The sequence below is a fragment of the Rhinopithecus roxellana genome, chromosome 20 (genome assembly GCF_007565055.1).
Source record: "Rhinopithecus roxellana isolate Shanxi Qingling chromosome 20, ASM756505v1, whole genome shotgun sequence".
Classification (NCBI taxonomy): Eukaryota; Metazoa; Chordata; class Mammalia; order Primates; family Cercopithecidae; genus Rhinopithecus; species Rhinopithecus roxellana.
In genome coordinates, this window is record NC_044568.1 from 26093949 (window position 1) to 26121621 (window position 27673).

General features: G+C 48.7%; 1 protein-coding gene across 1 annotated transcript in view; it reads left to right on the forward strand.

Moving 5' to 3' along the window:
• Positions 1–3414: 3414 nt before the first annotated feature.
• The window catches only part of CDH1 (cadherin 1), a 103697-nt gene continuing 79438 nt past the window's right edge, over positions 3415–27673 (forward strand). Inside the window, 2 exon segments of the mRNA XM_010355036.2 lie at positions 3415–3590; positions 4439–4553. Coding sequence (XP_010353338.1) covers positions 3540–3590; positions 4439–4553 — 166 coding nt within the window. The 5' untranslated portion in view covers positions 3415–3539.

Consider the following 27673-nt stretch of genomic DNA (forward strand, 5'->3'; position numbering starts at 1 on the left):
CAGAGAAGGACTTGCGAGAAGTCTGAAGAACGCATCAGGCCTGACCTGACTTTGCTGCCCCTAATTGTTTTCTAAAATCCTTTTTATTGAATTATCAGAGTGTAATGGAAGAGTCGATGAGAGTCGCTGCAGAGTTACAAGGCCAAGGCTTGCTGGGTAGAAGAAAGTAAAGCCCTAAAGGCTCCCTGGGCCCAGCGATGGTATAAAATATGTATTTTTACATAACTGAGAGGAAAAAATAAGCAGACAGTGCAGCCCCATGGGGGAAACGCCTCTTTCTGTATTTCCATTATCTTGTTCAAAGCACGATCTTAGTGGGAAAGGAAATACCGGAGCCTTTTCCCTCTGAGCCTCCTGGTGGGTTAAGAGCAGAGGGAGCCAAGATACAGACATCCAAAAGACCTGACTGGAAACCCATTAAAATTGAGGGGACAGGTTGGAGGGGGGGCGCTGGGCTGTCCATAAATCGTCTGCAGTTGAGAAATTACCCTCGATGGGCTCAGAGGCACCTTTAGCTCTGGGTGAAATATTCCAAACACGGCCTTCCCCAGGAGGAAGGGAAATAGGGGGTGGGCCTTTTGAAAGAGTCACCCCCACTTCAAATATTTATTGAGCAGTTGCTATGATAAGCCAAGAACTCTGCTTAGCAATTGTTTTTGTATTAGTTCATGCCAACTCCCTTATACAAAGGAGAACACTGACTTCCCCAAGGTCACAGGGCTAGTGAGTGGCTGACTCCACTTAATGCTGTGTAGTTCTGACCAGGCTTGCAGGATAAAGGGAAAGGAGGTGCCCTTGTCGGGGTAGACTAGCCACCCAGATGTGGCTGGCCACAGGCAGTCAGACAGGGAAGTTGTCTGACCTAACATTTGCCTGTCTATTCTGTTTTTGTCTTTTGGTGGAGGACGGTGGGTGCTGGAGGGTCACTGGCACAGGACCTGAGACCTTTGGCCCCTATCTATTCTAGTTTTGATCCTAAAATTATTTGACTGGGGATAGAATTCTCTGGAGAAGGTGGTGGTAGCCTCGGTGTGGCTGTGGCATTAAGAGCCCCACTCTGGGGGTCAGAAGATCCTGGGTTCTGGTCTTTGGCTTTGACATTGACCTGCCTATGTGATATTGAACAAGTTATTTGCAAATCATAGGTTTGGGTGAACTCTAAAGGTCTCTTCCAGGTCAACATCAAAAAACAGACTGAAAACTGCAGCTCCAGCTGGAAGACGGACCACATGAGATGAAGCTGATTGTTAGAAGAAAGGCCCTGGAATCAGAGAGGTCAGTTCCAGTCCTGTGCCTCCTCTCATTGGCCTCAACCTCTCCAAGCTTCAGTTGCCCATCTATCAAATGGGAATAATAATACAGCTCTTGGGTTGTTTTGAAATGAGCTTAAGTGAGCTGGTCAGTGGCTGGGCACGGTGGCTCACGCCTGTAATCCTAGCACTTCGGGAGGCCGAGACAGGCAGATCTTCTGAGGTCAGGAGTCGGAGACCAGCCTGGCCAACATGATGAAACTCTGTCTCTGCTAAAAATACAAAAATTAGCCAGTCGTGGTGGTGCATGCCCGTAATCCCAGCTACTCAGGAGGCTGAGACAGGAGAACCAGTTGAACCCAAGAGGCGAAGGTTGCAGTGAGCCAAGATCACACCATTGCTTTCCAGCCTGGGAGACAGAGCAGGATTCCATCTCAAAAAAAAAAAAAAAGAGCTGGTCAGTGTCAAATGCTTAGTATAGAGACTGGCACAGTAATCTTCAATGCCCAGCACCTATTGTTACTATTTTTTTTTTTTTGAGACAGACTATCCCTCTGTCACCCAGGCTGGAGTGCAGTGGCGTGATCTCAGCTCACTGCAAGCTCTGCCTCCAGGGTTCACGCCATTCTCCTGCCTGTCTCCCAAGTAGCTGGGACTATAGGCACCCACCACCATGCTTGGCTAATTTTTTGTATTTTTAGTAGAGATGGGGTTTCATTGTGTTAGCCAGGATGGTCTCGATCTCCTGACCTCGTGATCCGCCCGCCTCGGCCTCCCAAAGTACTGGAATTACAGGCGTGAGCCACCGCGCCCAGCCCTGTTGTTACTATTTTTATCCCTCACTTCTCTACAGATCATTTATGGCTCAAGAAACATTTGTCATTTATTGTATGGGAGCCTCACAACAACAATAGGGAGACATTTCTGATCATTCCCATTAGGAGGGTGGAGAAACTGAGGCTTTGGGAGGTGGTCCTGACCTAGGGAATCAATTTGCTGACTCACTAACCCATGGAGCCCTGCAGTTAAAAAAAGACTAGATTAAAAAATAAGAACTCTATAAAGGGGCTGAGGCAGGAGTATCACCTGAGGTCAGAAATTTGAGATCAGCCTGGGCAACATAGTGAGATCCCGTCTCTAGAAAAATTTTTTAAAAAATTAGGCCATTGAGGCAGAGTGCAGTGGCTCACGCCTGTAATCCCAGCACTTCAGGAGGCTGAAGAGGGTGGATCACCTGAGGTCAGGAGTTCCAGACCAGCCTGGCCGACATGGTGAAACCCCATCTGTACTAAAAATACAAAATTAGCTGGTCTGGTGGCACAAGCCTGTAGTCCTAGCTACTCAATAGGCTGAGACAGGAGAGTCGCTTGAACCCGGCAGGCAGAGGTTGCAGTGAGCCAAGATCGTGCCACTGCACTCCAGCCTGGGCAAGACAGAGTGAGACTCTGTCTCAAAAAACAAACAAACAAACAAACAAAACAAACAAAAAATTAGGCTGCTAGCTCAGTGGCTCATGGTTCACACCTGTAAGCCCAGCACTTTGGGAGGCCCAGGAAGGAGGATCACTTCAGCCCAGGAGTTGGAGACCAGGCTGGGCAATACAGGGAGACACAGCGCCCCCACTGCCCCTGTCCGCCCCGACTTGTCTCTCTACAAAAAGGCAAAAGAAAAAAAAAATTAGCCTGGTGTGGTCGTGTGCACCTGTACTCCCAGCTACTAGAGAGGCTGGGGCCAGAGGACTGCTTGAGCCCAGTTCAAGGCTGCAGTGAGCTGTGATCGCACCACTGCACTCCAGCCTGGGTGAAAGGGTGAGACCTCATCTCCAAAACAAACAAAAAAACAAAAACCAAAAAACCCCAAAAAACAAAAGAACTCAGCCAAGTGTAAAAGCCCTTTCTGATCCCAGGTCTTAGTGCGCCACCAGCGGTGCTGGGATTCGAACCCAGTGGAATCAGAACCCTCCCACCTAGACCCTAGCAACTCCAGGCTAGGGGGTCACCGGGTCTGCGCGAGGCCGGGGGGGCGGGCCGTTAGCTCCGTCCGGGGGAGGGGTCCGCGCTGCTGATTGGCTGTGGCCGGCAGGTGAACCCTCAGCCAATCAGCGGTACGGGGGGCGGTCCCTCCGTGGCACACCTGGAGGCAGCAGCGCACCCCAGTCTCAGTGGCGTCGGAACTGCAAAGCACCTGTGAGCTCGCGGAAGTCAGTTCAGACTCCAGCCCGATCCAGCCCGGCCCGACCCGACCCGACCGCACTCGGCCCCTGCCCTCGCTCGGCGTCCCCGGACAGCCATGGGCCCTTGGAGCCGCAGCCTGTCGGCGCTGCTGCTGCTGCTGCTGCAGGTACCTCGGGTCCCCTGCCTTGCGAGGGAGGCGTGCGGGCCGCACACTCTGCGCCCCAGCCCCCCGCCCCAGCCCTGCGCCCCTTCCTCTCCTGTCGTCACCGCTTCCCTTCTTCCAAGAAAGTTCGGGTCCCGAGGAGCGGAGCGGCCTGGAAGCCTCGCGCGCTCCGGACCCCGCAGTGATGGGAGTGGGGTGTGGGTGGTGAGGGGCGAGCGCGGCTTTGCTGCCCCCTCCGGCGCAGACCGAGGCGGGGGCGTCTGGCCTCGAAGTCCGCGGGGTGGGCTTGGGCGGGCGGGGGGGGGGGCGTGGAGCGGGGTGTGGGGGGTGGAGTGTGGAGAAGGGGAGCCCCGGTGCAAGTCGAGGGGGAGCCAGGAGTCGCGGGGACGATCCTCGAGGGAAGGAGAGGGGCATCCGTAGAAATAAAGGCACCTGCCATGCCAAGAAAGGTCGTAAATAGGAGTGGGAGTCCCAGGGATAAGAAAGTGGGGTCGGGGGAGGTGGGAGCGCCCCTCGCTCTGAGGAGTGGTACATTCCCAGTCTAAGGAAAGTGGGGTTGGGGAGAATAAAGACATCTCCAATAAAATGAGAAAGAAGACCGAAAAGAAAGATGGGCTAGGTCTCGAGCGGGTGACTCGGCGGCCCCCTTCCGGGAGTTCCTGGGGGCTTGGCGGCCGTAGGTTTCGGGGTGGGGGAGGGTGACGTCGCTGCCCGCCCGGCCCGGGGTTGGGGGCGGGGGTCCTCCCCCAATCCCGACGCCGGGAGCGAGGGAGGGGCGGCGTTGTTGGTTTCGGTGAGCTGGAGGGAATCCTCCGAGTCACCCGGTTCCATCTACCTTTCCCCCACCCCAGGTCTCGTCTTGGCTCTGCCAGGAGCCGGAGCCTTGCCACCCCGGCTTTGACGCCGAGAGCTACACGTTCACGGTGCCCCGGCGGCACCTGGAGAGAGGACGCGTCCTGGGCAGAGGTGAGGGCGCGCCGCCGGTGTCCCTGGGCGGAGTAGGGTGGGGTTGGAAAGGGGCCGAGAAATTGCACTCCCACACCCCTGAGTTGGAATGGGCAAGCTCTCTCCTTGGCTCAAACGACACCCTTTGGAATTTACACAGATTTGGGGATCCAAACGTTTACGACTGAACACTGGGGGAGGGGTAGCCCTGCCTGGTTGTCAACCATGTTATAAAAAAGCAGAGGTTGAGGGCACTTACTAGAAGCCTTCGTATTTCTCTTGTTGCCCTCAGCACTGTAGAGACAGTCTCTCATTTCAGACTGCAAAAACCTGGTGGGTGGGAAGGCCCGGCAGGAATATTCCCGTTTTACAGATGAGCAAACCAAGGCCGAGAGGGTGACGTCTACTTGCCCAGGGTCAGCAGAGCAGGTATCTGAACTGGGACCTGACTCCCAGGCCCCATTAAGCACCATCTCTGGGATGACTGAAGAGCAGCCCTCTCTTGGTTACTGGGCTGTGGCTTTTGTTTATAGATATTAAAGCTTTTTTTTTTTTTTTTTTTAAAGACGGGGTCTTGCTCTGTTGCCCAAGCTGGAGCTCAGTGGCACAATCACAGCTTACTGCAGCCTCCATCCTCTGGGCTCAAGTGATCCTTCCCACCTCAGCCTCCCTAGTAGCTGGTTATTACAGGCATGTGTCACCATGCCTGGATAATTTTAACATTTTTTTAAGGCTGGGCGCAGTGGCTCACACCTGTAATCCCAGCACTTTGGGAGGCCGAGGCGGGTGGATCACAAGGTTAGGAGTTTAAGACCAACCTGGCCAACATGGTGAAACCCCGTCTCTACTAAAAAAAAATACAAAAATTAGCCCAGCATGGTGGCGTGCACCTGTAATCCTAGCTGCTCAGGAGGAGGCAGGAGAATTGCTTGAACCCAGGAGGTGGAGGTTGCAGTGAGCTGAGATAGTGCCACTGCACTCCAGCCTGGGTGACAGAGCAAGACTCTGTCCCAAAAAATAAATAAAAATAAAATAAAAGTTTTTTAGAGACAGGAGTCTCTCCATGTTGCCCAGGCTGGTGTCGAACTCTTGGGCTCAAAGGATCCTTCTATCTCAGCCTCCCAAAGTGCTGGGATTGCAGGCCTGAGACACTGTGCCTGGACCAAAATATCTTGATACAGGTACTGTTTCCCCCAAGGAATAATGATTTTTTTTTTTTTTTTTTTCCGATACGGAGTTTTACTCTTGTTGCCCAGGCTGGAGTGTTGTAATGGTGTGATCTTGGCTCACTGCCACTTCTGGCTCCCAGGTTCAAGTGATTCTCCTGCCTCAGCCTCCTGAGTAGCTGGGATTACAGGTGCCCACCACCATGCCCAGCTAATTTTTTGTATTTTTAGTAGAGAAGGAGTTTCACCATGTTGGCCAGGCTGGTCTTGAACTCCTGACATCAGGTGACCCACCTGACTCAATCTCCCAAAGTGCTGGGATTACAGGCATGACCCACCATGCCTGGCCAGGAATAATGGTCTTTTTTTTTTTTTAAAGAAAAGCATGGTAGTTCTGACTCAGGATGAAAATGCATATACCCAATGTACTTCTAGGCTTATCGTTGTGATAATCTAGAGTTTGCTTTGTTCCACTCCACTGTTGTCCAGGGAGCAAGGGAAGGGGCTAGTTTCTCTTCTGGTTTCACTGAATCCCGAGTGCTTACTTTATATCAAACCACTTTCTCCTCTCTCATGATTTTAGTTGATTGGATATCACAATAAAAGGCATTTTTTTTTTAAGGAGAAATCACCCACAATTCCCCTGAGGGAACACCTTCATTGTGTCTATTCTTCTAGTCTTTGACCACATGAATCTTTAGCAATCATGCTGTTGTCTTTAAATTTTCTTTGAACTTGGAAGTCATTCGAAGTTTTTTACAGAGAAACTACAGCTGGACTGATGAAGTATATTTGCTTTGTGTGCTCTAGAGCTTTCTATTGGATCAGAAGTTATCTAAAACTCCTGGGCTCGAGTGATTCCCCCACCTTGGCCTCCCAGAGTGCTGGGGATTGAATATTTTGATGTCAGTGGGCATTGAGGAGCATCTTCTGGGGGGAGGCAAGCTTGATCTAGCCTTGGAGAGCAAGGCAGGGGCTAGAAACAAGCTTGTATCTGAGCGTGCGTCTGGCGTGTCCCAGTGCTAAGGCTGGTGACTTTGTTTTTCTGCACCAAGATATTTGGTAGCACCAAGGGTGGGTTGGTCTGGTTTTTATTTCTCCCTTCTAAGCTCCTTAGAGCTTAGAATGTTATTACATATTAACCAATAATGTTATTACATATTAACACTAATATGATAATAATTAATAGTGACACATACTCACTTTTGCTTCAGACTCTGGGGCAAGTGCTTCACATATTTTACCTCATTTAGTCTTCACTAGAACATTAGGAGGGTGGGCACTATTATTCTTCCTACTTTGTAAGTAAGGAAACTAAGGCATAAAGCAATTCTGTAATCTGATCCACAGTTGGTCTTTTCTCTTCCTTTTTCTCCTTGTTTTTCACCTCAATAACCTGAAAAAACAAAAACAAAGAAAAAAGGTGTTTGGGGAATTAGTGTCCAGTGTGAAGTAAGCTGAGAATGGAGGTGTTGATAGTGTGGGACCTCCGAGAGGGGGTGATGATGATGGAGACGGGTCAGACGCCGGGGAGGTGGCGGGGGACCCTGGGGCTGGTGGTTTAGTGGGAAGAGGCAGCCTCCACGCAGAATCCGCAGGCCTCTGGTGTGGTTGGTTTCAGTTCCCTTTATGTTCACAGAACTCCACCCCCACATAACAGATTTCCTGACATTTAATATTTGTTTTGGCTTTTTTGGACTGTGGGGTCTCCTTGTACCAGTCCAATGTGGAATCGCCCCAGGATGGAAGTGCCCTTCTGGTAAAATCACACGTTCGATCTCAGGAACTAGCTTGTGATTTTATTTATTTATTTTTTTTTTATTTTTTGAGACGGAGTCTCGCTCTGCCGCCCAGGCTGGAGTGCTGTGGCCGGATCTCGGCTCACTGCAAGCTCCGCCTCCCGGGTTCACGCCATTCTCCTGCCTCAGCCTCCTGAGTAGCTGGGACTACAGGCGCCCGCCACCTCGCCCGGCTAGTTTTTTTGTATTTTTTAGTAGAGACGGGGTTTCACCGTGTTAGCCAGGATGGTCTCGATCTCCTGACCTCGTGATCCGCCCGTCTCGGCCTCCCAAAGTGCTGGGATTACAGGCTTGAGCCACCGCGCCCGGCCTGGCTTGTGATTTTAAAAGCCAGCTAGGACTTGGGATGTGGCCTGACTCTCTTTGGACAGTGCAGGGAAGTGAAGGGATGGATGTAAAACTGGCACCAGGTTTAGACATTGACTTCGTGAAGAATTTACTCCATGGGAATTTCGAAACTTGAAACCTGTCACTTTTTGTGCACTGGTAGCTGTAGGGTCTTTTTTTTTTTTTTTTTTTTTGAGACGGAGTCTCTCTGTCACCCAGGCTGGAGTGCAGTGGCCGGATCTCAGCTGACTGCAAGCTCCACCTCCCGGGTTTACACCATTCTCCTGCCTCAGCCTCCGGAGTAGCTGGGACTACAGGCGCCCACCACCTCGCCCGGCTAGTTTTTTTGTATTTTTTAGTAGAGACGGGGTTTCACTGTGTTAGCCAGGACGGTCTCGATCTCCTGACCTCGTGATCCGCCCATCTCGGCCTCCCAAAGTGCTGGGATTACAGGCTTGAGCCACCGCACCCGGCCAGCTGTAGGGTCTTAACTCAGGGGACTTTGGAGTGGTTTGCTAGGGTCATTCCTCTGCCCCATGCCATGGCTGGCCCCATGATCTCAACCTTGTATTTATTCTATTGATTTCTCTCCAGCTTCTAGAATAAAGACCATTTACAAAAAAAAAAAAAAAAAAAAACTCAACCATAAGAAACCAGTTTTTTTTTTTAATTTTTGAGATGGAGTTTTGCTCTTGTTGCCCAGCCTGGAGTGCAGAGGTGCGATCTCGGCTCACTGCAACCTCTGCCTCCTGAGTTCAAGCGATTCTTCTGTCTCAGCCTCCTGAGCAGCTGGGACTACAGGCACATGCCACTACGCCTTTGTACTTTTAGTAGAGACAGCGTTTCATCGTATTGGTCAGGCTGGTCTCGAACTCCTGACCTCAGGTGATCTGCCTGCCTTGGCCTCCCAAAGTGCTGGGATTACATGTGTGAGCCACCATGCCTGGCCAATAAACCAGTTCTTTAGAGTTGCTGCTTATTTTCCTTCTTCATAGCACACACCAGTTTGAGAAACCCAGGCTATTAGACAGTTTGTGATCTCTAAAGTATTAGCCTAGTAACCACAGCTGTAAGTTAATTCAGGGGCGGAAAAAAGAAAAGCTGGCAGGCTTTTCCAGTGATTGTTTTCTTCCTTTGGTTGCTCTGCAGTCTGGCCTTGGAAACACATGGCCTATATTTCAGTGTTGAGGTTTGGCTGCTTGAGGGGTTGACCTAGTTCACAGGCACCCCACCTTTGTGGATTAAATACACGCATTTCCCCTCCTTTTTTTCTTGAGACAGAGTCTCGCTCTTTTGCCCAGACTGGAGTGCAGTGGCGTGATCTTGGTTCACTGCAACCTCCACCTCCCGGGTTCCAGTGATTCTCCTGTCTCAGCCTCCCGAGTAGCTGGGACTACAGGTATCCGCCTCCATGCCTGGCTAATTTTTGTATTTTTAGTAGAGACAGGGTTTCACCATGTTGGCTAGGCTGGTCTACAATCTGGAGTTTTGCTCTTGTTCCCCAGGCTGGGCAAACTCCTGGCCTCAGGTGATCCACCTGCCTTGGCCTCCCAAAGTGCTGGGATTATAGGCGTGAGCCACCATGCCCAGCCATTTCCCCTCCTTTCTGAAGGATGTGCTGAAAGGTTCGGAAAACAGTATGCAGACCCCCTAATATAATTAGACTTTTAAAAAGCAAACCTGGAAACCAGCTTTGGGATCACCTTACATCATCAGATCCCCACCCCCTACCCCTCAAACTCGTAAAAGTCACTTCCCCAATTACTCATGTCTGTGACAGAGTAATTGGTCTCCTTTCTGAACTTACTGTGAAAGGAGACCAGTGGGCCACCCTTCTGGCCTTGCCTTTGTGTTCCTGGAGGTGCGGAGGTGGAAAGTCTTGGGCCTGGCAAGGCCATTTAAGGAAGGCTGGCTGCTGCTTCCTCCCAGTGGGGCCCTGCCTGCCCCTCTCTGCCAGGTGGTTATGGAAATCCCTATTTGCTCTCCAAGGCTTTTTATTGGGTGAGGCTATTCTTCCGAAATGCTCACCTTGTGTCTTACACATTCCCTTTCAAAGTAACCCCAGATACACCAGAGGCTGAAGCTCTCCTATCTCTCAGAAGCTCCCCAAACCCTAAAATCCCCAAGAGGCACCTGTCCCAATCCAATCCTTGCTGGGTTTCTTTCTTTCTTTCTTTTTTTTTTTTTTTGAGATGGAGTATCACTCTGTCGCTCAGGCTGGAGTGTAGAGAGGTATGATCTCAGCTCACTGCAACCCCCACCTCCAATGTTCAAGCGATTCTCCAGCCTCAGCCTCCTGAGTAGCTGGGATTACAGGCGTGCCCACAAGCAGGCCTGGCTAATTTTTCTATTTTTAGTAGATTCGAGGTTTCACCATGTTGGTCTTGAACTCCTGAGCTCAAAGTGATCTACCTGCCTCAGCCTCCCAAAGTGCTGGGATTACAGGCGTGAGCCACCGAGCCGGGCCCCTCACTGGGTTTCTATCCTGCCTCAGCTCTATCTCCTTTGGGGGCACAAGGCTTTCAAGAATGGATCCTTCAGCGAGGAAGTACAGGAAGGCCAGGTTTGAATTTTAGCCACTAGCTATTTGACTTTGAATAAGTCACTTTACTTCTATGAGCCTCAGTTTTCCCACTTGTAAAATGGGGCGGTAATACTTATTGATCTGTTATGAAAGTTAAGTATGCACATTCATTCACTTAGTTCACAAAGGTGAGTGCCTGTTGTGTGTTAGCACCAGGCTGAACCCTGAGGTTACGGCATATTGGATAGAACATACGTGCCAGTGGGAAGGAACGTAAAAAGAGAAAGCAGAATAATTTCAACAGTGATTGATATTTCCTAGGGACACAGTAAACTCTCAATGTTATTTTGAGCAAATGAATGAACACATGAATAAATCACTATCTTGGCCAATGTTTTCACTCTCAAACTCTATGGACTTGGTCCAGCCCTTAAGGTTGATTGTAAATGGGCAGGGAAGAATTTGATCGGTTAGAACCTTCCATTATGCTCTGTGTGTGCCGGGGATACTGTGTTCATAGCTTCCCTCTGACAACTGTGGAGGGCAGGAAGGGAGATCTCAAACCTGAATCTGGAAATGGGAGGGCATATAGTCATTTTTAAGTGTTTTCTACCTTTGGTCAAATAAAAAGAAATCTGTGGTGCATGCTCACTCGCTGTTTCTCTAGCCCCATCTCTAGCCATCTCTCTCTTTCTTTCTCTCTTCCTCTTTGTTAATGTAAGTTTCCCTAGGCCAGGGATCCCAGTGTCCCAGCTTGTTCTTGTTACTGTTGGGGGGTTGTAGGCCTCCTCCCTTTCTGCACTTTTCATCTTCCTCCTCCTTTACTCTTACCTGCCTCCAATCCTCCACTTCTGCCCAAGGTTTGGGCGGCATCTTCCTCAAATTCAGAAGGTTCTTGAGTCAGACTGCCTAGATTTAAGTCCAGACGGTGTGCCTTCCCAGCCTAGGGACATCAGCCGAGGACTTAGTTTCCCTCTCTGTAAAATGAGCATAATAGCACGGAGATATCATAGGATGATATGTCAAGCGTTCAGTGAATATGAAATATTAGAGCCCCAAGAGGACTTGGTGCTGTTTGAAAGTCTCCCATGTTTTACCTTTGGTTCAAAAGATCCCCTGCGCTCCCTCTCACCCAGCAAACCAGCCAAACCAGTTTCTTCACCCTGCCTGCTTCTGTGTTAAGCAAACAGTGCACTGCAAACAGTGACTAAGCCTAGTGCCTATGTTGGGAAGAAACTGGCATTTTCTTGCTTGCCACTGTGCAGGGTGCTCAGGGTGGACTGGAACAGGTTTGTTGTGGCTTAAGAAAGGGGACCTGCTCATGGAGGTTGTGTAGAACTGGGGTGGGAAGAGTGGGGCAAGGTGTAGCTAGGGCCAGAGGAGTCAGGATGATCTTGAACTTGTCAGCTTCTGCTTGGCTTTTAAAAGTATTTCAGGCCAGATAGATGCGGTGGCTCACACCTATAATCCCAGTGCTTTGGGAGGCCGAGGCCGCAGGATTACTTGGGCCCAGGAGTTTGAGACCAGCCTGGGCAACATGACGAGACCCCCATCTGCACAAAGATTAAAAAAAAAAATTTAACTAGGCATGGTGGCATGCACCTGTGGTCCTAGCATCAAAAAAAGACAAAAATTTGCTGGGCGTGGTGGCATGTGCATGTAGTCCCAACTACTCAGGAGGCTGAGGTGGGGTGATTGCTTGAAACCCGGGAGGTCGAGGCTGCAGTAAGCCATCATTGCACCACGGCACTCCAGCTTGGGTGATAGAGATCCTGTCACACACACACACAAAAAAATGTGTGTATATATATATATTTCATGATGCACGTGCTTAAGAATACCTGTCTGTTCTCCCACTGCCAAAAATGCTGTGTCCCAGCCACTGAGATCCTTGTGGCTAAAAATCAAATCACCTGGGGTACTTCATGCAGACTTGCCCTCTTGCAGATTCACTGAAAGCCAATCTCCGAGGGTGGAGATCTGAACTTGACATTTATTTATTTACTATTTATTTATGAGATGAAGTCTTGCTCTGTCACCCAGGCTGGAGTGCAATGACACGATCTCAGCTCACTGCCACCCCCACCTCCTGGGTTCAAGCAATTGTCGTGCCTCAGCCTCCCAAGTAGCTGGGATTACAGGCATGCACCACTATGCCTGGCTAATTGTTTTGTATTTTTGTAGAGACAGGGTTTCACCATGTTGGCCAGGCTGCTTTCCAGCTCCTGACCTCAAGTGATCTGCCTGCCTCAGCCTCCCAAAGTGCTGGGATTGCAGGCGTGAGCCACCACGCCTAGCCTTGAACTTGACATTTTTAAAAGCTCCTCGGGCCAGGTGCAGTGGCTTATGCCTGTAATCTTCACTTTGGGAGGCCGAGGCAGGCAGATCACGAGGTCAGGAGTTCGAGACTAGCTTGACCAACATGATGAAACCCCGTCTCTACTAAAAATACAAAAAAATCAGCTGGGCATGGTGGTGTGTGCCTGTAATCCCTGCTACTTGGGAGACTGAGGCAGGAGAATAGATTGAACCCGGGAGGTGGAGGATGCAGTGAGCCGAGATTGTGCCACTGCACCCTAGCCTGGGTGACAAAGTGAGACTCTGTCTCTAAATAAATAAATAAATAAGCAAGCTCCTCAGATATCTGCTGCCACCCAATGCATTTCCCTGGACAACCCCAGGGGCTAGATGTTCGATGAGTAGATACCCCCACCAGGATGTGGGCACCTGGTTGTCCAGCCCGAGGCCAGGGATCCCAGGGCACACCCTTGATCAGGGAGGGATGAGGCTGGTGCTTCTGCCATGCCCAGGATTGAAAACTCTGTGGATGCAAAGAGGGGTGGATGGGAGGCTGGGCGCGGTGACTCACGGCTATAATCCCAGCACCTTGGGAGGTCAAGGTGGGCAGATCACTTGAGGTCAGGAGTTTACGACCATTCTGGCCAACATGGTGAAACCCCGTTTCTACTAAATATAAAAAAAGTTAGCCAGGCATGGTGGTGCATGCCTGTAATCCCAGCTACTTGGGAGACTGAGGCAAGAGAATCGCTTGAACCTGGGAGGTGGAGGTTGCGGTGAGTGGAGATTGTCATTGCACTCCAGCCTTGGTGACAGAGCGAGACTTCATCTCAGAAAAAAAAAAGAAAAAACCAAAGTGCGGTGGATGGGCGTGGGAGTGGGGTATCCAGAGAAGTAGCCAGTGCACCCAGGCCTAAGACTCACCCCCTATGCTCAGGGAGATTCCGGAAAAGCTCCGAGAGAGACCTATCAGCGGGTAACTCCAGTAGGCTCTGAGAATGCCACTGGAGTGAGAATGTGTTCAGAGGATGCCAGGAGTGGTCAGTTTCACCTGCTGGGCCTTGATGAGTAAGAGGGCGTCTTCCATGCAAGGAAAGGGAAAGGGCACTCCAGGAAGAGGAAGTGGGGTGCCCAAAGGTGTGGCAGGGTCATGGAGGCAGAAGGCTGGAGCTCTGCCTTCCTGGACACAGAAGGAGGAGGAAGGAGAGGGTCCTGGGATGAGGCTGCAGAGGCAGCTGGGCCGGGTTACCTGTGGGCCTTGGGTTGTGGTTCATGGAGGGTTTTCTCTTTCTGGTCTTTTCATAGGCAAATTATTCACTTGGTTAAAAAATAAGTTTAAATATACGTCTTCATATATATATGAAAAAGCTTATGTATATATCTATATGGCAGACAGTGAAGTCTCCTTCCCACCCCAATCCATGCTTCACCCAGTTCTTCCCCAAGGCACAGGGAACCGATTTCATTAGTCTCCTGTGTATCCTTTTCAGAGTTTCCTTATGGAAATACAAACATAGTCTTGTTTCTTTATGCCAGTGTAAATTCCTAACATACGATCCTTTTACACAAAGCATAGCACATGATAGCACTGCTCTGTACCTTGTTTTTCTCCCAACAATGTATCTGTGTGTTCTTTCTCTCTCCGCACATATCTTCCTTAGACCGAGTCTTGTTCTGTTGTCCAGGTTGGAGTGCAGAGGCACAATCTCAGCTTGCTGCAATCTCTGCCTAGTTCAAGTGATTCTCATACCTCAGTCTCCCGAGTAGCTGAGACTACAGGCACATGCCACCACAGCCAGCTAAGTTTTGTATTTTTTAGTAGAGACGGGGTTTCACCATGTTGGCCAGGCTGGTCTCAAGCTCCTGGGCTCAAGCAATCCACTTGCCTCGGCCTCCCAAAGTGCTGGGATTACAGGCGTGAGCCACCGTGTCCAGCCTATTTTTATTAAAAAAAAAAGTTTTTTTTAATATTTACTTTTTTTTTTTTTTTTTTTTTTTTTTGAGACGGAGTTTCGCTCTTGTTGCCCAGGCTGGAGTCCAATGGTGCAATCTCGACTCACCACAACCTCTGCCTCCCGGGTTCAAGTGATTATCCTGCTTCAGCCTCCTGAGTAGCTGGGATTACAGGCATGTGCCACCACACCTGGCTAATTTTTTTTTTTTTTTTTTTTTTGAGACAGAGTCTCGCGCTGCCACCCAGGCTGGAGTGCAGTGGCCGGATCTCAGCTCACTGCAAGCTCCGCCTCCTGGGTTTACGCCATTCTCCTGCCTCAGCCTCCCGAGTAGCTGGGACTACAGGCGTCTGCCTCGTTCCTGCTAGTTTTTTTTGTATTTTTAAGTAGAGACAGGGTTTCACCATATTAGCCAGGATGGTCTCGATCTCCTGACCTCGTGATCCGCCTGTCTCGGCCTCCCAAAGTGCTGGGATTACAGGCTTGAGCCACCGCGCCCGGCCTGTTTTTTTTTTTTTTTAAGTGGAGACAGGGTTTCTCCATGTTCGTCAGGCTGATCTCACGACCTCAGGTGATCCGCCCGCCTTGACCTCCCAAAGTACTGGGATTAGAGGCATGAGCCACCGCGTCTGGCCTTTTAAAAAATTTTTAATTTTAATTTCCGAGGGTACAAAATTGGTGTGTATATTTATGGAGTATGTTCTTTTATTTTCCTTTTATAGCTACCTGCACCATAGGTTATTTAGCCAGTCCCTGATAGATGGACACTGGGACACTGGGTAGTGTCCTATCTTTTAGGAGACAGGACTGCAGAAAGTAACCTGGGATATACATTTTTTTCTACACATTCTGGTGTATCTGGAAGATGAATATCCACGGGTGAGCCTGCTGGGCCCAGGTATGTGCATTTGTGATTTTGGCAGATACTGCCTTCCACAAAGACTGCGATCCATTTGCACATCAGCGTCTAGAGACAGTCGCTTCCCACTGTCCCAATGGAGGTTTTGAGCACGAGGTTGGGAGAGGCGTTATGTGCCTGCCTGTCTGAAGAAGAAACAGGTTTTTTTGGTTTTTATTTTTGTTTTTGTTTTGAGATGGAGTCTCACTCTTGTCGCCCAGGCTGGAGTGCAATGGTGCAATCTTGGCTCACTGCAGCCTCTGCCTCATGGGTTCAAGTGATTCTCCTGCCTCACCCTCCTGAGTAACTGAGTACAGGTGCCCGCCACCATGCCTGGCTAATTTTTGTGCTTTTAGTGGAGATGGGACTTCATCATATTGGCCAGGCTGGTCTTCAACTCCTGACCTTGGGTGATCCACCTGCCTTGCCCTCCTACAGTGCTGGGATTACAGGCGTGAGCCACCGCGCCCTACCAATAAGACAATTTTGATTTGGGGGAAGGTTTCCAGCACCTAAGTGGTTCTAAACAAGAAGTAATGCCAGCAGCTTCTAGAATGTTCCTTTGGACCAACACTGGAAACAGAGGAAAAAGAGGAACAAGATGGGGGAGGAAAATTAGTTCTTGGTGATGAATATATTGAGTTTGCGTGTCTGAAGGACCCAGAGGTGAAGTTTTTGAAGGGGTATTTGGGAATGTCAGCTCTGTGCTTGGAAGAATGTGAAGTACCAGTTTAAAGAAGGATTTGTATAGGATAGTGGTCTTTTTTCCTTAATCTCTGTCAATAGATACAGAGAGTTTTCAGAGACCTCACAAGCTGGAGGATTAAATGATAGAAGGTGTTTATTTGGAGAGTGTTTACTTGAAGGTGGCCAGCAGATGAAAGACAAATATTTGTATCCATTTGCACAGGGTTAGAGAGTGGGTCCTGCCAGCGACCTTGCAGACTTGACAGTTAGTCCTCCCTGTGGTCCAAGGTGGGGACTTTCATCATCCCCTACTCTAGAAGAGGAATCAGGCTCAGAGGTTGTACTGCTTGCCCCCAAGTCACCCCGCCAGGTAATGACAGTGCTGGGGCTGCAGGCCAGGCCTTTCATCTTCCAAAACCAGGTCTCTCATCCAGTTCCCTCTACTACCCTGTTGCCAAACTCAGCACCTTCAGTGGGACTTGATTCACCTTTCTAAAGGAAACATGAACCCTCTTTCCCTTTGGAGAAGCTGTCATTTACCTTTTCATCTCACTTATTTTGTTTATTTTATTTTATGATTTTTAAAAAGAAACAGTCTTGCTCTGCTGCCCAGGCTGGAGTGCAGTGGTTTGAACTCCTGGGCTCAAGCAGTCCTCCCATCTTGGCCTCTCCAAGTGCTGGGATTACAGGTGTGAACCACCAGGCCTGGCCTGCCTCTCACTAATTTTGATTGTGATGCTAGAATTCAGCTTTTTTTTTTTTTTTTTTTTTTTTTTGTCTTTGGAAGGCCTCTTTTGTCTTTTGCTTATGGGCAGTTTCAGCTGGTTTCCCTCTTGACCTTCACTTCCAAATAAATGCTAGTTGAACAGCACTTCTCTTTCTTTCGGTCTCTTTCAACTCTCTGGGTCCTAGAAAATCTACTTGTATTGGCCTTCAAGACTTGGGACTGTGGGGACAGGGAAACCGCCCTAGAGAAACTCTTGTTCCAAATGAGACCTATTGAAGGTGCTTCGGCCAGGAGGTACCTGGGGTGTGGCTCTTGCTGCTGAAAGAGGGAAAGTTACTACTGGGACCTAATGGGGCCTGCCCAGAAGGGTTGAACCTGTTCCACATGAGCAAGATCATAAACGGTGGCCAGCTCAGGACCCCGTGGGATAATTGGCCAAGTTCTAGATAATAATTAGCTGGCTTTGTAATTAGGAGAGCTTGTAACAAGCCAAAAGCCTTTCAAATTTATTTGACCTGGGCAAGTTCAAGAAGAAGAAGAAGGAGAAGAAGAGCACCTGATTCTGTGGCTTGGCATTCAGACACGCCTGTACACCTTCTCTCTCCTTTTTTTTTTTTTTTTTTTTTAAGATAGAATCTCTCTCTGTCGCTCAGGCTAGAGTACAGTGGAGCCATCTTGGTTCACTTTAGCCTCGACCTCCCGGGCTCAAGCAATCCTCCCACCTCAGCCTCCCAAGTAGCTGGGACCACAGACACACTCCACCATGCCCAGCTAATGTTTACAGTTTTCTTTAGAAAAGGGATCTCACTATATTGCCCAGACTGGTCTGGAACTCCTGGGCTTAAGGGATCTTCCCACCTTGGCCTCCCAAAGTGCTGGATTTATAGGCATGACGCCCAGCTGTTTTCTCTATTCCCAAAAGAGAAGTTTCAGCATGTCTTCACCTTCATTGTCGCGGCAGCTTCCTTCCTGGTCTCCCCACTTATTCCTTCCCCTTCCCCCAAGTCAGTCTTTTCTTCATCCATCAGTCAGAGTTGATGGTTTTTAAAATTGAGTTAGAAAATATCATTCCTGCTCAAAATTACCCATGGTTCCCCATTTCAAACAAAATAAGTGCCTAAGTCCTTTCTATGACTTCTGAGGCTTCACTGATCTGTCCTTTGACTCATGTACCTGGGGTCCTCATCTCCTCCCACTCTTCTGTATGCTCACTTTGTCCAACAACTTTGTTTCCTGGTTATGCTTAGAACACACTACACACTCTTCTACCTCAGGGCCTTTGCACTGGCTGTGACCATTCCCATAGTATCTGCACAGCTCACTCCTTTCTATCCTGAAAAGACTGCAAGCCTTTGTTTAAATGTTACTCCCACCCTCAGGGAGGCCTTTCCTGAAGCCTTTATTTATTTATTTATTTAGAGACGGAGTCTCACTCTGTCACCCAGTCTGGAGTGCAGTGGCACAATCTTGGCTCACTGCAACCTCTGCCTCCCAGGTTCAAGCAGTTCTCCTGCCTCAGCCTCCTGAGTAGCTGGGATTACAGGCGCCCGCCACCACGCCCGGCTAATTTTTGTATTTTTAGTAGAGACGGGGTTTCACCATGTTGACCAGACTGGTCTCGAACTCCTAACCTCAGGTCATCCACCTGCCTCGGCCTCCGAAAGTGGTGGGATTACAGGGATGAGCCACTGTGCCTGGCCCAATTTATTTTTTGAGACAGAGTCTTGCTCTGTCACCTAGGCTGGAGTGCAGTGGTTTGACCTCGGCTCACTGCAACCTCAGCCTCCAGAGTAGCTGGGATTATAGGTGCCTGCCCTCACACCTGGCTAATTTTTGTTTTTTGTTTTTTTTTTTTTTGAGATGGAGTCTTATCTCTGTAACCCAGGCTGGCATGCAGTGGCTCGATCTCGGGCCACTGCAACCTCCACCTCCCGGGTTCAAGCAATTGTCCTGTCTCAGCCTCCCAAGTAGCTGGGATTACAGGCGTGTGCTACCACGCCTGGCTAATTTTTGTATTTTTAGTAGAGATGGGGTTTCACCATGTTGGCCAGGCTGGTCTCAAACTCCTGACCTCAGGTGATCCACCTGCCTCGGCCTCCCAAAGTGCGGGGATTACAGGCATGAGCCATCACACCCCACCTGGATGACCTATTTATGATAGTAAACCCTGCCCTCAGCCCTACCCTCCTCTTTTACTTAATTTTCTTCTAGTACTTTTCACTGTCTGACATGCTCTGTATTTCACTTATTTCTCCTGTTCACTGTCTGTCTCCTCCCGCTAGAACAGAAGCCTCAGGAGGCCAGGGATTTTTAATGTCTTTTGTTTTGTACTTGGGCTGTATTGCAGCTAGAATAGTACTTGGTACATAAAAAGGGCTCAGTAAGTAGCAGAAGGAATGAATGAATGAGAGGTTTCAGAGTGTATTTAATACAGACAGGTCTATACAGATCTCTCTTTCTAGAGGATGTTTCGCCGTAATAGTTTTTTCTTTTTTTAAAGGCACGGCTTTATGTAGTAGCCACAGAGAAGGGAGGAGGGGTGTTCTCAGGGCATGTGCCTCTGGTTGGCATTCCCCAGTTTCTCTGAGCTCTGCACACCCCTGATGTAACCTTACCTAATTGTCTTGTCACAAAACAGCTTGCAGTCTGGAGTCTAAAGGTCAGATGAGCCATTTCTGCCCCACACTTCTGGGTGTAAGGAAGCACCAGATCAAAATCTAGGCAGATATCTGAGTCCGCCAGAGCCATCTGTTTGGTTTCCTATTGTGTGGGTAACACCTTCCTTGAGCAAGGCTCTCAGATACACCCAACACCTTCCCCCTGGGTATCTCCAGCGTCCTTCAGACCCATGGATTGTTCAAGAACTGGTGTCCATTCTTCCAGTTTTTGGCAGTGCAGAGGAGCCTGGAAGGAGCTTGATGAGAGATGCAAAAAGCTCACAGACAAAAATGCAAGGCCGGCCAGGCATGGTGGCTCACACATGTAATCCCAGCACTTCAGGAGGCCGAGGCACAAAAATCCCTTGAACCTGGGAGGCAGAGGTTTCAGTAAGCTGAGATCTCGCCACTGCACTCTGGCCTGGGCAACAGAGCCAGACTGTCTCAAAAAAAAAAAAAAAAAGAAAAAAAAGCAAGTCCTGCTTAATCAGATCTCAGCTAAGATAAAAGTCCATCTGATCAATAAATATTCATGAGAGAGTACTGTAGAGCAACACCTTGTAAATCTTATTGTTTTTTCTTTTTTTCTTGAGACGGAGTCTCGCTCTGTTGCCTAGGCTGGAGTGCAGTGGTGTGATCTTGGCTCAATGCAACCTCCACCTCCCGGGTTCAAGCGATTCTCCTGCCTCAGCCTCCTGAGTAGCTAATTTTTAGCCACCATGCCCGGCTAATTTTTATATTTTTAGTAGACATGGGATTTCACTATGTTAGCTAGGAGGGTCTCAATCTCCTGACTTTGTGATCTGCCCTCCTCGGCCTTCCAAAGGGCTGGGATTACAGGCGTGAGCCACCGTGCCCAGCGCATCTTGTAAATCTTTATGTAACCTAGACCACCCTGCCTTCAGGAGGGTAACTGCTTAATGGGTAGTGTTGCTAGATTTAGCAATAATACAGGGCTCTCAGTTACATTTGACTTTCAGATAAACGATGTCTAGTATTTAGTATAAGTATGTCCCATGCAATATTTGAGACATACTTAAAAAAAATTATTTGACAGGGGCAGGACGCGGTGGCTCACGCCTGTAATCCCAGCACCTTTGGGAGGCCGAGACGGGAAGATCATGAGGTCAGGAGATTGAGACCATCCTGGCTAACATGGTGAAAACCCGTCTCTACTAAAAATACAAAAAAAAAAAAAAAATTAGCCGAGTGTAGTAGCAGGCACCTGTAATCCCAGCTACTCGGGAGACTGAGGCAGGAGAATGACTTGAACCCAGAGGTAGAGCGTGCAGTGAGCCGAGTGAGCCATTGCACTCCAGCCTGAGTGACAGAGCGAGACTCTGTCTCAAAAAAAAAAAAAAAAGAAAAAATTATTCAGCAGGGTGCAGTGGCTCATACCTATAATCCCAGCATTTTGGAAGGTTGAGGTGGGAGGATCCCTTGAGCCCAGGAGTTTGAGACCAGCCTGGGCAACATAAGGAGACCCTGTCTCTACAAAAGACTTCTAAAAATTTGCCAGGCCTGGTGGCATGAGCTGGTAGTCCCAGCTACCCGGGAGACTAAGGTGGGAGGATCACCTGAGACCACAGAGGTCAAGGCTGCAGTGAGCTGTGATTGCGTCCCTGCACTCCAGCGTGGGCGACAGAGTGAGACACTGTCTCAAGAAAAAAAAAAAAGGTATTTGTTGTTGTCTTCTCTATTGTGATCATAAGCAACAGTGTATTGAGTGGTGCTTTCTGTATGCTGAACTCTTCCCGTATGCCATCTCCTGTAACCCTCATGCACACAGGTGTGTCATGCACACAGGAAGTGGGAGGGCCTGGCCGTATGTCTGGTGGCTGTTGGACTCCAAAGTCTGTGCTCTTTACAGCGGGAAAAGGCAACTCATGATAGTCTGTGAGCAGTCAGGTGAAAGGGATGGATCATTCCTCCTCTGAAGGTCTCAGGTGACGGAGGCATTTGCCTGTCCCCTCACCAAATGAATTTATGCTGAGTACCTGCCAAGCCCTCTGCTAGGCATTGGGGGTGCAGCAGGGCCCAAACAGAGAAAAACCCCTGTCCTCGTGGAGTTTCTCTTCTAATTGGAGGGGACAGGTAGATGGTGATGTATGGAAGAAAGAATAAAACTCAGCAGGAAGGGTGATAAAAACTATGCATGGGGTGGAGAAATTTAGGGGCAGTCATCACTAAGAAGGATGGCATTTGTGTAAAGATGAAGTGAGGTGCTCAGTAGGTGTTAGAATTGGACTGTGTCAGCTGGGCGTGGTGGTTTATGACTGTAATCCCAGGCCAAGGCAGGTAGATCTCTTGAGCCCAGGAGTTCAAGACCAGCCTGGGCATGATAGTGAGAACCCCGTCTCTACAAAAAATCCAAAAATTAGCCGGGTATACTGGCATATGCCTGTAGTCCCAGCTACTTGGGAGGCTGGGGTGGGAGGATCACTTGAGCCTGGGAGGTTGAAGCTGCCTGGGAGGTTTAGCCATGATCGCACCACTGCACTCTAGCCTGGGTGACAGGGCAGGGCAAGACTCTGTCTCAAAAAAAGAAAAAAAAAAAAAAGAATTGGACTGTGTGTCTTGAGGGGACTGGACTTCTACATTCAAGTCTATATTCATGTCATTGAAAAAATTGTTCTCTAGTCAGGCATTTTTCTTTTATTTTATTTTATTTATTTATTTTTTTGAGACGGAGTCTCGCTCTGTCGCCCGGGCTGGAGTGCAGTGGCCGGATCTTGGCTCACTGCAAGCTCCGCCTCCCAGGTCCACGCCATTCTCCTGCCTCAGCCTCCCCAGTAGCTGGGACTACAGGTGCCCGCCACCTCGCCCAGCTAGTTTTTTGTATTTTTTAGTAGAGATGGGGTTTCACCGGGTTAGCCAGGATGGTCTCGATCTCCTGACCTCGTGATCCGCCCGTCTCGGCCTCCCAAAGTGCTGGGATTACAGGCTTGAGCCACCGTGCCCGGCCTCTTTTAATTTTTAAATGTTTTGTTAAAATAAAAAGACAGGGTCTTCTTATGTGTGTTGCCCAGGCTAGTCTTGAACTCCTGAGCTTAAGCAATACCCCTGCCTTGGCCTCCCGAAGTGCTAGGATTACAGGTCTGAGCCACCATGCCCGGCCAGGCCAGGCATTTTCTAGAGAAGGAATCCTGAGGGCTCGTTTTCACATCTCCTTTATTTTTTATTTATTTATCTTTCTCTTTTGACCTGCCACTTTAGGAACTTCTCCTTTAAAGGGTATCAGATTCAAACTAGAAAATCATGCTCATCCCAAGCCACCCCCCACCCCTCGGCATGTTGCCCAAGAGGAATATTGCTCTAGTGGAGTTTTCTAAAAAAAATTTTTTTTTTTGAGGCTGAGTCTTGCTCTTGTTGCCCAAGCTAGGGTGCAGTGGACCGATCTCGGCTCACTGCAACCTCTGCCTCCCGGGTTCAAGCGATTCTCCCGCCTCAGCCTCCTGAGTAGCTGGGATTACAGGCCTGTGCCACCATACCTGGCTAATTTTTGTAGTTTTACTAGAGATGGGGTTTCACTATGTTGGCCAGGCTGGTCTCCAACTCCTGACCTTAGATGATAAGCCCTCCTCGGCCTCCCACAGTGCTGGGATTACAGGCATGAATGAGCCACTGCGCCTAGCCGAGTTTTCTAAAGATTCTTACTGCAGAGGGATGAGATTTTCCTAAACAGGCATCGTGACCTCTTGGGCAGATTTTTTTTTTTTTTTTTTTTTTTTTTTTGGTGCATGTATACAAGTGTTCCTAGGACCTGGTACTTACTGTGGAAACTGGACTTCAGTACGAGGCTTCCTCCCCAACAAATTCTTCACCATGACTATGTGGGAGTGTTTGAAAAAGGGAACAAGATGACCAACTTATTTGTGGGGAGAGTTGTGGCTTTCCTATTGGAAAACATCATCCCTTGAACAAGCAGTGAGGCAAACACCTGGGCACTTACTTTATGAACAGGTGGGGTGGGGCCCTGAGTCACTGACATTGAGAGGCCTCTCCTGGTGAAGTTTTTCAATATCAGATTGAATCAGCAGTGACATCACCTTCTATAGTGACAGGTACTGTAGGTGCCGGCTCTTAGTCATGAGTCCCAGGAGATACTAGCCCTAGATCTCTTCTCTGTTAGCTTGATGCTAAGAGGTTTTGGAGAAATGACAGCTGCTTGGTGACGTTCATGTGGCTGGTTTCATTACCACCTAATTCCCAGGCTTGTAATCATGACTAAACTTTCTGGAAAAAATAGAATGTGTGGTTGTATTTCCTGTAAGTTTTGCCTTCTTGTCTCAAGTCTGCATTTAAAAAGAGGCCAGGTGCGGTAGCTCACACCTGTAATCCAGCAGTTTGGGAGGCCAAAGTGGGAGGATTGCTTGAGCCCAGAAGTTGGAGACCAGATTGGGCAACAAAGTGAAACCTTGTCTCTATATACAAAAACAATTACCCAGGCATGGTGGCATGTGCCTGTGATCCCAGCTTCATGGGAGGCCGAGGCAGGCAGATCCCTGGACTCCAGGAGGTTGAGGCTGCAGTGAGCTGTGTTTTGCGCCACTGCACTCCAGCTTAGGTGACAGAGCCAGACGCTCTCTAAAAGACAAAAAACAAAACAAAACAAAGCCCTCTTCTACTGCTTGAGGTTTTTGGATGTTTCAGAGCTTCTATTTTGAGTCTTTAATTCTTTTTTTGGGGGGGGAGGGGGGGACAGAGTCTTGCTCTGTCACCCAGGTTGGAGCGCAGTGTTGCAGTTTCAGTTCACTGCAACCTCCACCTCCCGGGTTCAAGTAATTTTCCTTCCTCAGCCTCCCAAGTAGCTGGGATTATAGGTCAGCGCCACCATGCCTGGCTAATTTTTGTATTTTTAATAGAGACAGGGTTTCACCATGTTGGCCAGGCTGGTCCTGACCTCCAGTGATCCGCCCACCTTGGCCTCCCAAAGTGCTGGGATTACAGGTGTGAGCCACTGCCCAGCTGAGTTTTTGATTTTGAAACCTCACGTAAGTTGTACTTATTTTTCTTGGGACTTTGTAATTTGGTTATGATTTTTCATCCTTCTTTCTGCTAATCCTCTCACCTCCACATGGGAGTGTTTAAATACCTGGGAAGGTGTTCAACCTAGGAAACCACATTTCACTTGCCACACGTGAGGTTTCCTTTCTGGTTTCGATGGAGATTTGACTCTTCAGCATTTATTTCTCTTTTAGCCTATGAGCCCCTCTTAGAGAAGATGAACTGGGAGGGTGTAATGCAGCAGGATTGTCTGGATTCCAATCTCAGTTGAACCCTTGCTTGTCCTGTGATTTGGGGCAAGTTTCGTTTCTTTTCTTTTCTTTTCTTTTCCTTTCTTTTCTTTTTTTTAGACAGAGTCTTGCTCTGTCACCCAGGCTGGAATGGAGTGGTACAATTTTGGCTCACGGCAACCTCTGCCTCCTGGGCTCAAGTCATCCCCATCCTGCCACCTCAGCCTCCCAAGTAGCTAGGACTACAGGCTCATGCCACCACTCCAGGCTAATTTTTTTTTTTTTTTTTTTTTTTTTTTTTGTATTTTTTATAGAGACGAGGTTTTGCCATGTTGCTCAGGCTGGTTTGGAACTCCTGAGCTCAAGCCATCTGCCCGCCTTGCCCTCCCAAAGTGCTGGGATTACAGGTGTGAGTTGCTGCACTGGCCTGTGACTTTCTTTCTTTTTTTTCCATTTTTTTTTTTTTTTTTTTGCATCCTTCCCCTCTACCCCAACCCCATCCCATTTTGCCTAGGGCAGGCTTCTTTTTATTTCTTTCTTTCTTTCTTTCTTTTTTTTTTTTTTTTGAGAGAGACCCAAATGGGAATTCCCTAGGGCCAGTTTCTTAATCTTTCTGTGCCTGAGTCCCCTCACCTGTACAAAGGGGATAAACATAGCTCCTGCCACAAAGGATTGCAATGAGATTTCAATGAGTTGGCATGTGCGAAGTGCTTCCAGTGCCTGGTACGTAGCAACCACTCTTCATTTAGTTTACTTGAGCCTGGGAGTTTCGAGGCTCCAGTGCATGCTGATTGTGCCTGTGAATAGCGACTGCTCTCCAGCATGGGCAATGTCTCAAGAATCGGTCTCTAAAAAAATAAATTAGTTTTTCTCATCAGATATTTCTGCTTTAGACTTGTGTCAAGGGAGTGAAAAAACATGTGGGGGTGGTGTAAATGTCAAAGGAGCTACAGAGGTTTATGAGGAAGAGTGACACCCCTTTGTCACTTTGCTCTTGACCTCCTAAAGGATAAGATGCTCGTTTGACCCAACACCCATCTGAGTGCAATTTTTTTTTTTTTTTGAGATGGAGTCTTGCTCTGTTGCCCAGATTGGAGTACAGTGGCGCCATCTCAGCTCACTGCAACCTCTGCCTCCCAGGTTCACGCCATTCTCCTGCCTCAGCCTTCTGAGTAGCTGGGATTACAGGCGCCTGCCACCACGCCCGGCCAATTTTTTCTATTTTTAGTAGAGACAGGGTTTCACCGTGTTGGTCAGGCTGGTCTCAAACTCCTGACCTCAGGTGATCTGGGCCCCAGCCCTCTCAAAGTGTTGGGATTACAGGTGTGAGCCACCGTGCCCAGCTAATTAAATTTAATTAATTTATTTAAAAAATACAGGGTCTCACTGTGTTGCCCAGGTTAGTCTCCAACTCCTGGGCTCAGGCGATCCTCCTGCCTCTCAGCCTCCCACAAGTGCTGGGATTATAGGGGGCACAGTGGCTCATGCCTGTAATCCCAACCCTTTGGGAGGCCGAGGCAGGAGAATTGCTTGAGCGCAAGGGTTTGAGACCAGCCTGGGCAATGTAGCAAGACCCCCATCTCTACCAACAATAATAGTATTGTTACACAATAACCACAATGGTCATTGCATTCGTTTATTGATTGAGTACTCAGCTGTTCATGTATGATCTTGTTTTTTAAATCCTTACATCAGCCTTAGAGTTAGGTACTATGGCAATTCCATTTTATTTTCTTCTTCTTCTTTTTTTTTTTTTTTTTGAGATGGAATCTTGCTCTCTTGCCTGGGCTGGAGTGCAGTGGCACGATCTTGGCTCACTGCAACCTCTGCCTCCCGAGTTCAAGCAATTCTCCTGCCTTAGCATCCCGAGTAGCTGGGATTACAGGCATGTACCACCATGCCCAGCGAATTTTTGTATTTTTTAGTGGAGACAGGGTTTCACCATTTTGGCCAGGCTGGTCTCAAACTCCTCACCTCAGGTGAACCACCATACCCGGCCTGGCAATTCCATTTTCAAATCATAAACAGAAGCTTCTAGAGGCCATTCACTTATCTAGAGTTCCACAGCTAGGGGAGCTGGGAAGGAAAAGGTATGTGACCTGCCCTGGCTGCCTTTTATTCCTCCCGTGCTCAGCGGCTCTATTTCTAAGAATATTCCCATTCTAGATCCATCACTTTGGCCTAGAAAGGAACCTCATGTCAAGATCCACCCATGCAGCCCCTAAAATCCCCTTTACCACCGTGCCCGGCTCGGTTTTTAAAGTTCTAGTTTTCCATAGATGGGAATGTGACTTGTCTTGTAAAGTATTCTATTTTTATTTATTTATTTATTTGTTTATTTGGAGACGAAGTCTTGCTCTTGTCCCCCAGGCTGGAGTGCAGTGGTGCGATCTCGGCTCACCGCAAGCTCCGCCTCCCGGGTTCACGCCATTCTCCTGCCTCAGCCTCCTGAGTAGCTGGGACTACAGGTGCCTGCCACCATGCCCGGCTATTTTTTTTTTTTTTTTTTTTTTCATTTTTAGTAGAGACGTGGTTTCACCGTGTTAGCCAGAATGGTCTCGATCTCCTGACCCCGTGATCCGCCCACTTCTGCCTCCCAAAGTGCTGGGATTACAGGCATGAACCACCATGCCCGGCCCTTGTAAAGTATTTTAAATTCTAGTTTTCCAAAGATGGAAATGTGAATTGTCTTGTAAAGTATAACCGTCTCCTGCCCCTCCTTTATGACAGGCCTTGGAAAATTTTGCCCCTCCTTTATAACAGGCATTGGAGAATTTTGCCTCTCCTTTATAACAGGACTTGGAGAATGTTTCTCTCCCATTCTTTCTCTTTAATCTGGGCAAGTTGTTTTTATTAATAGTATCACAGA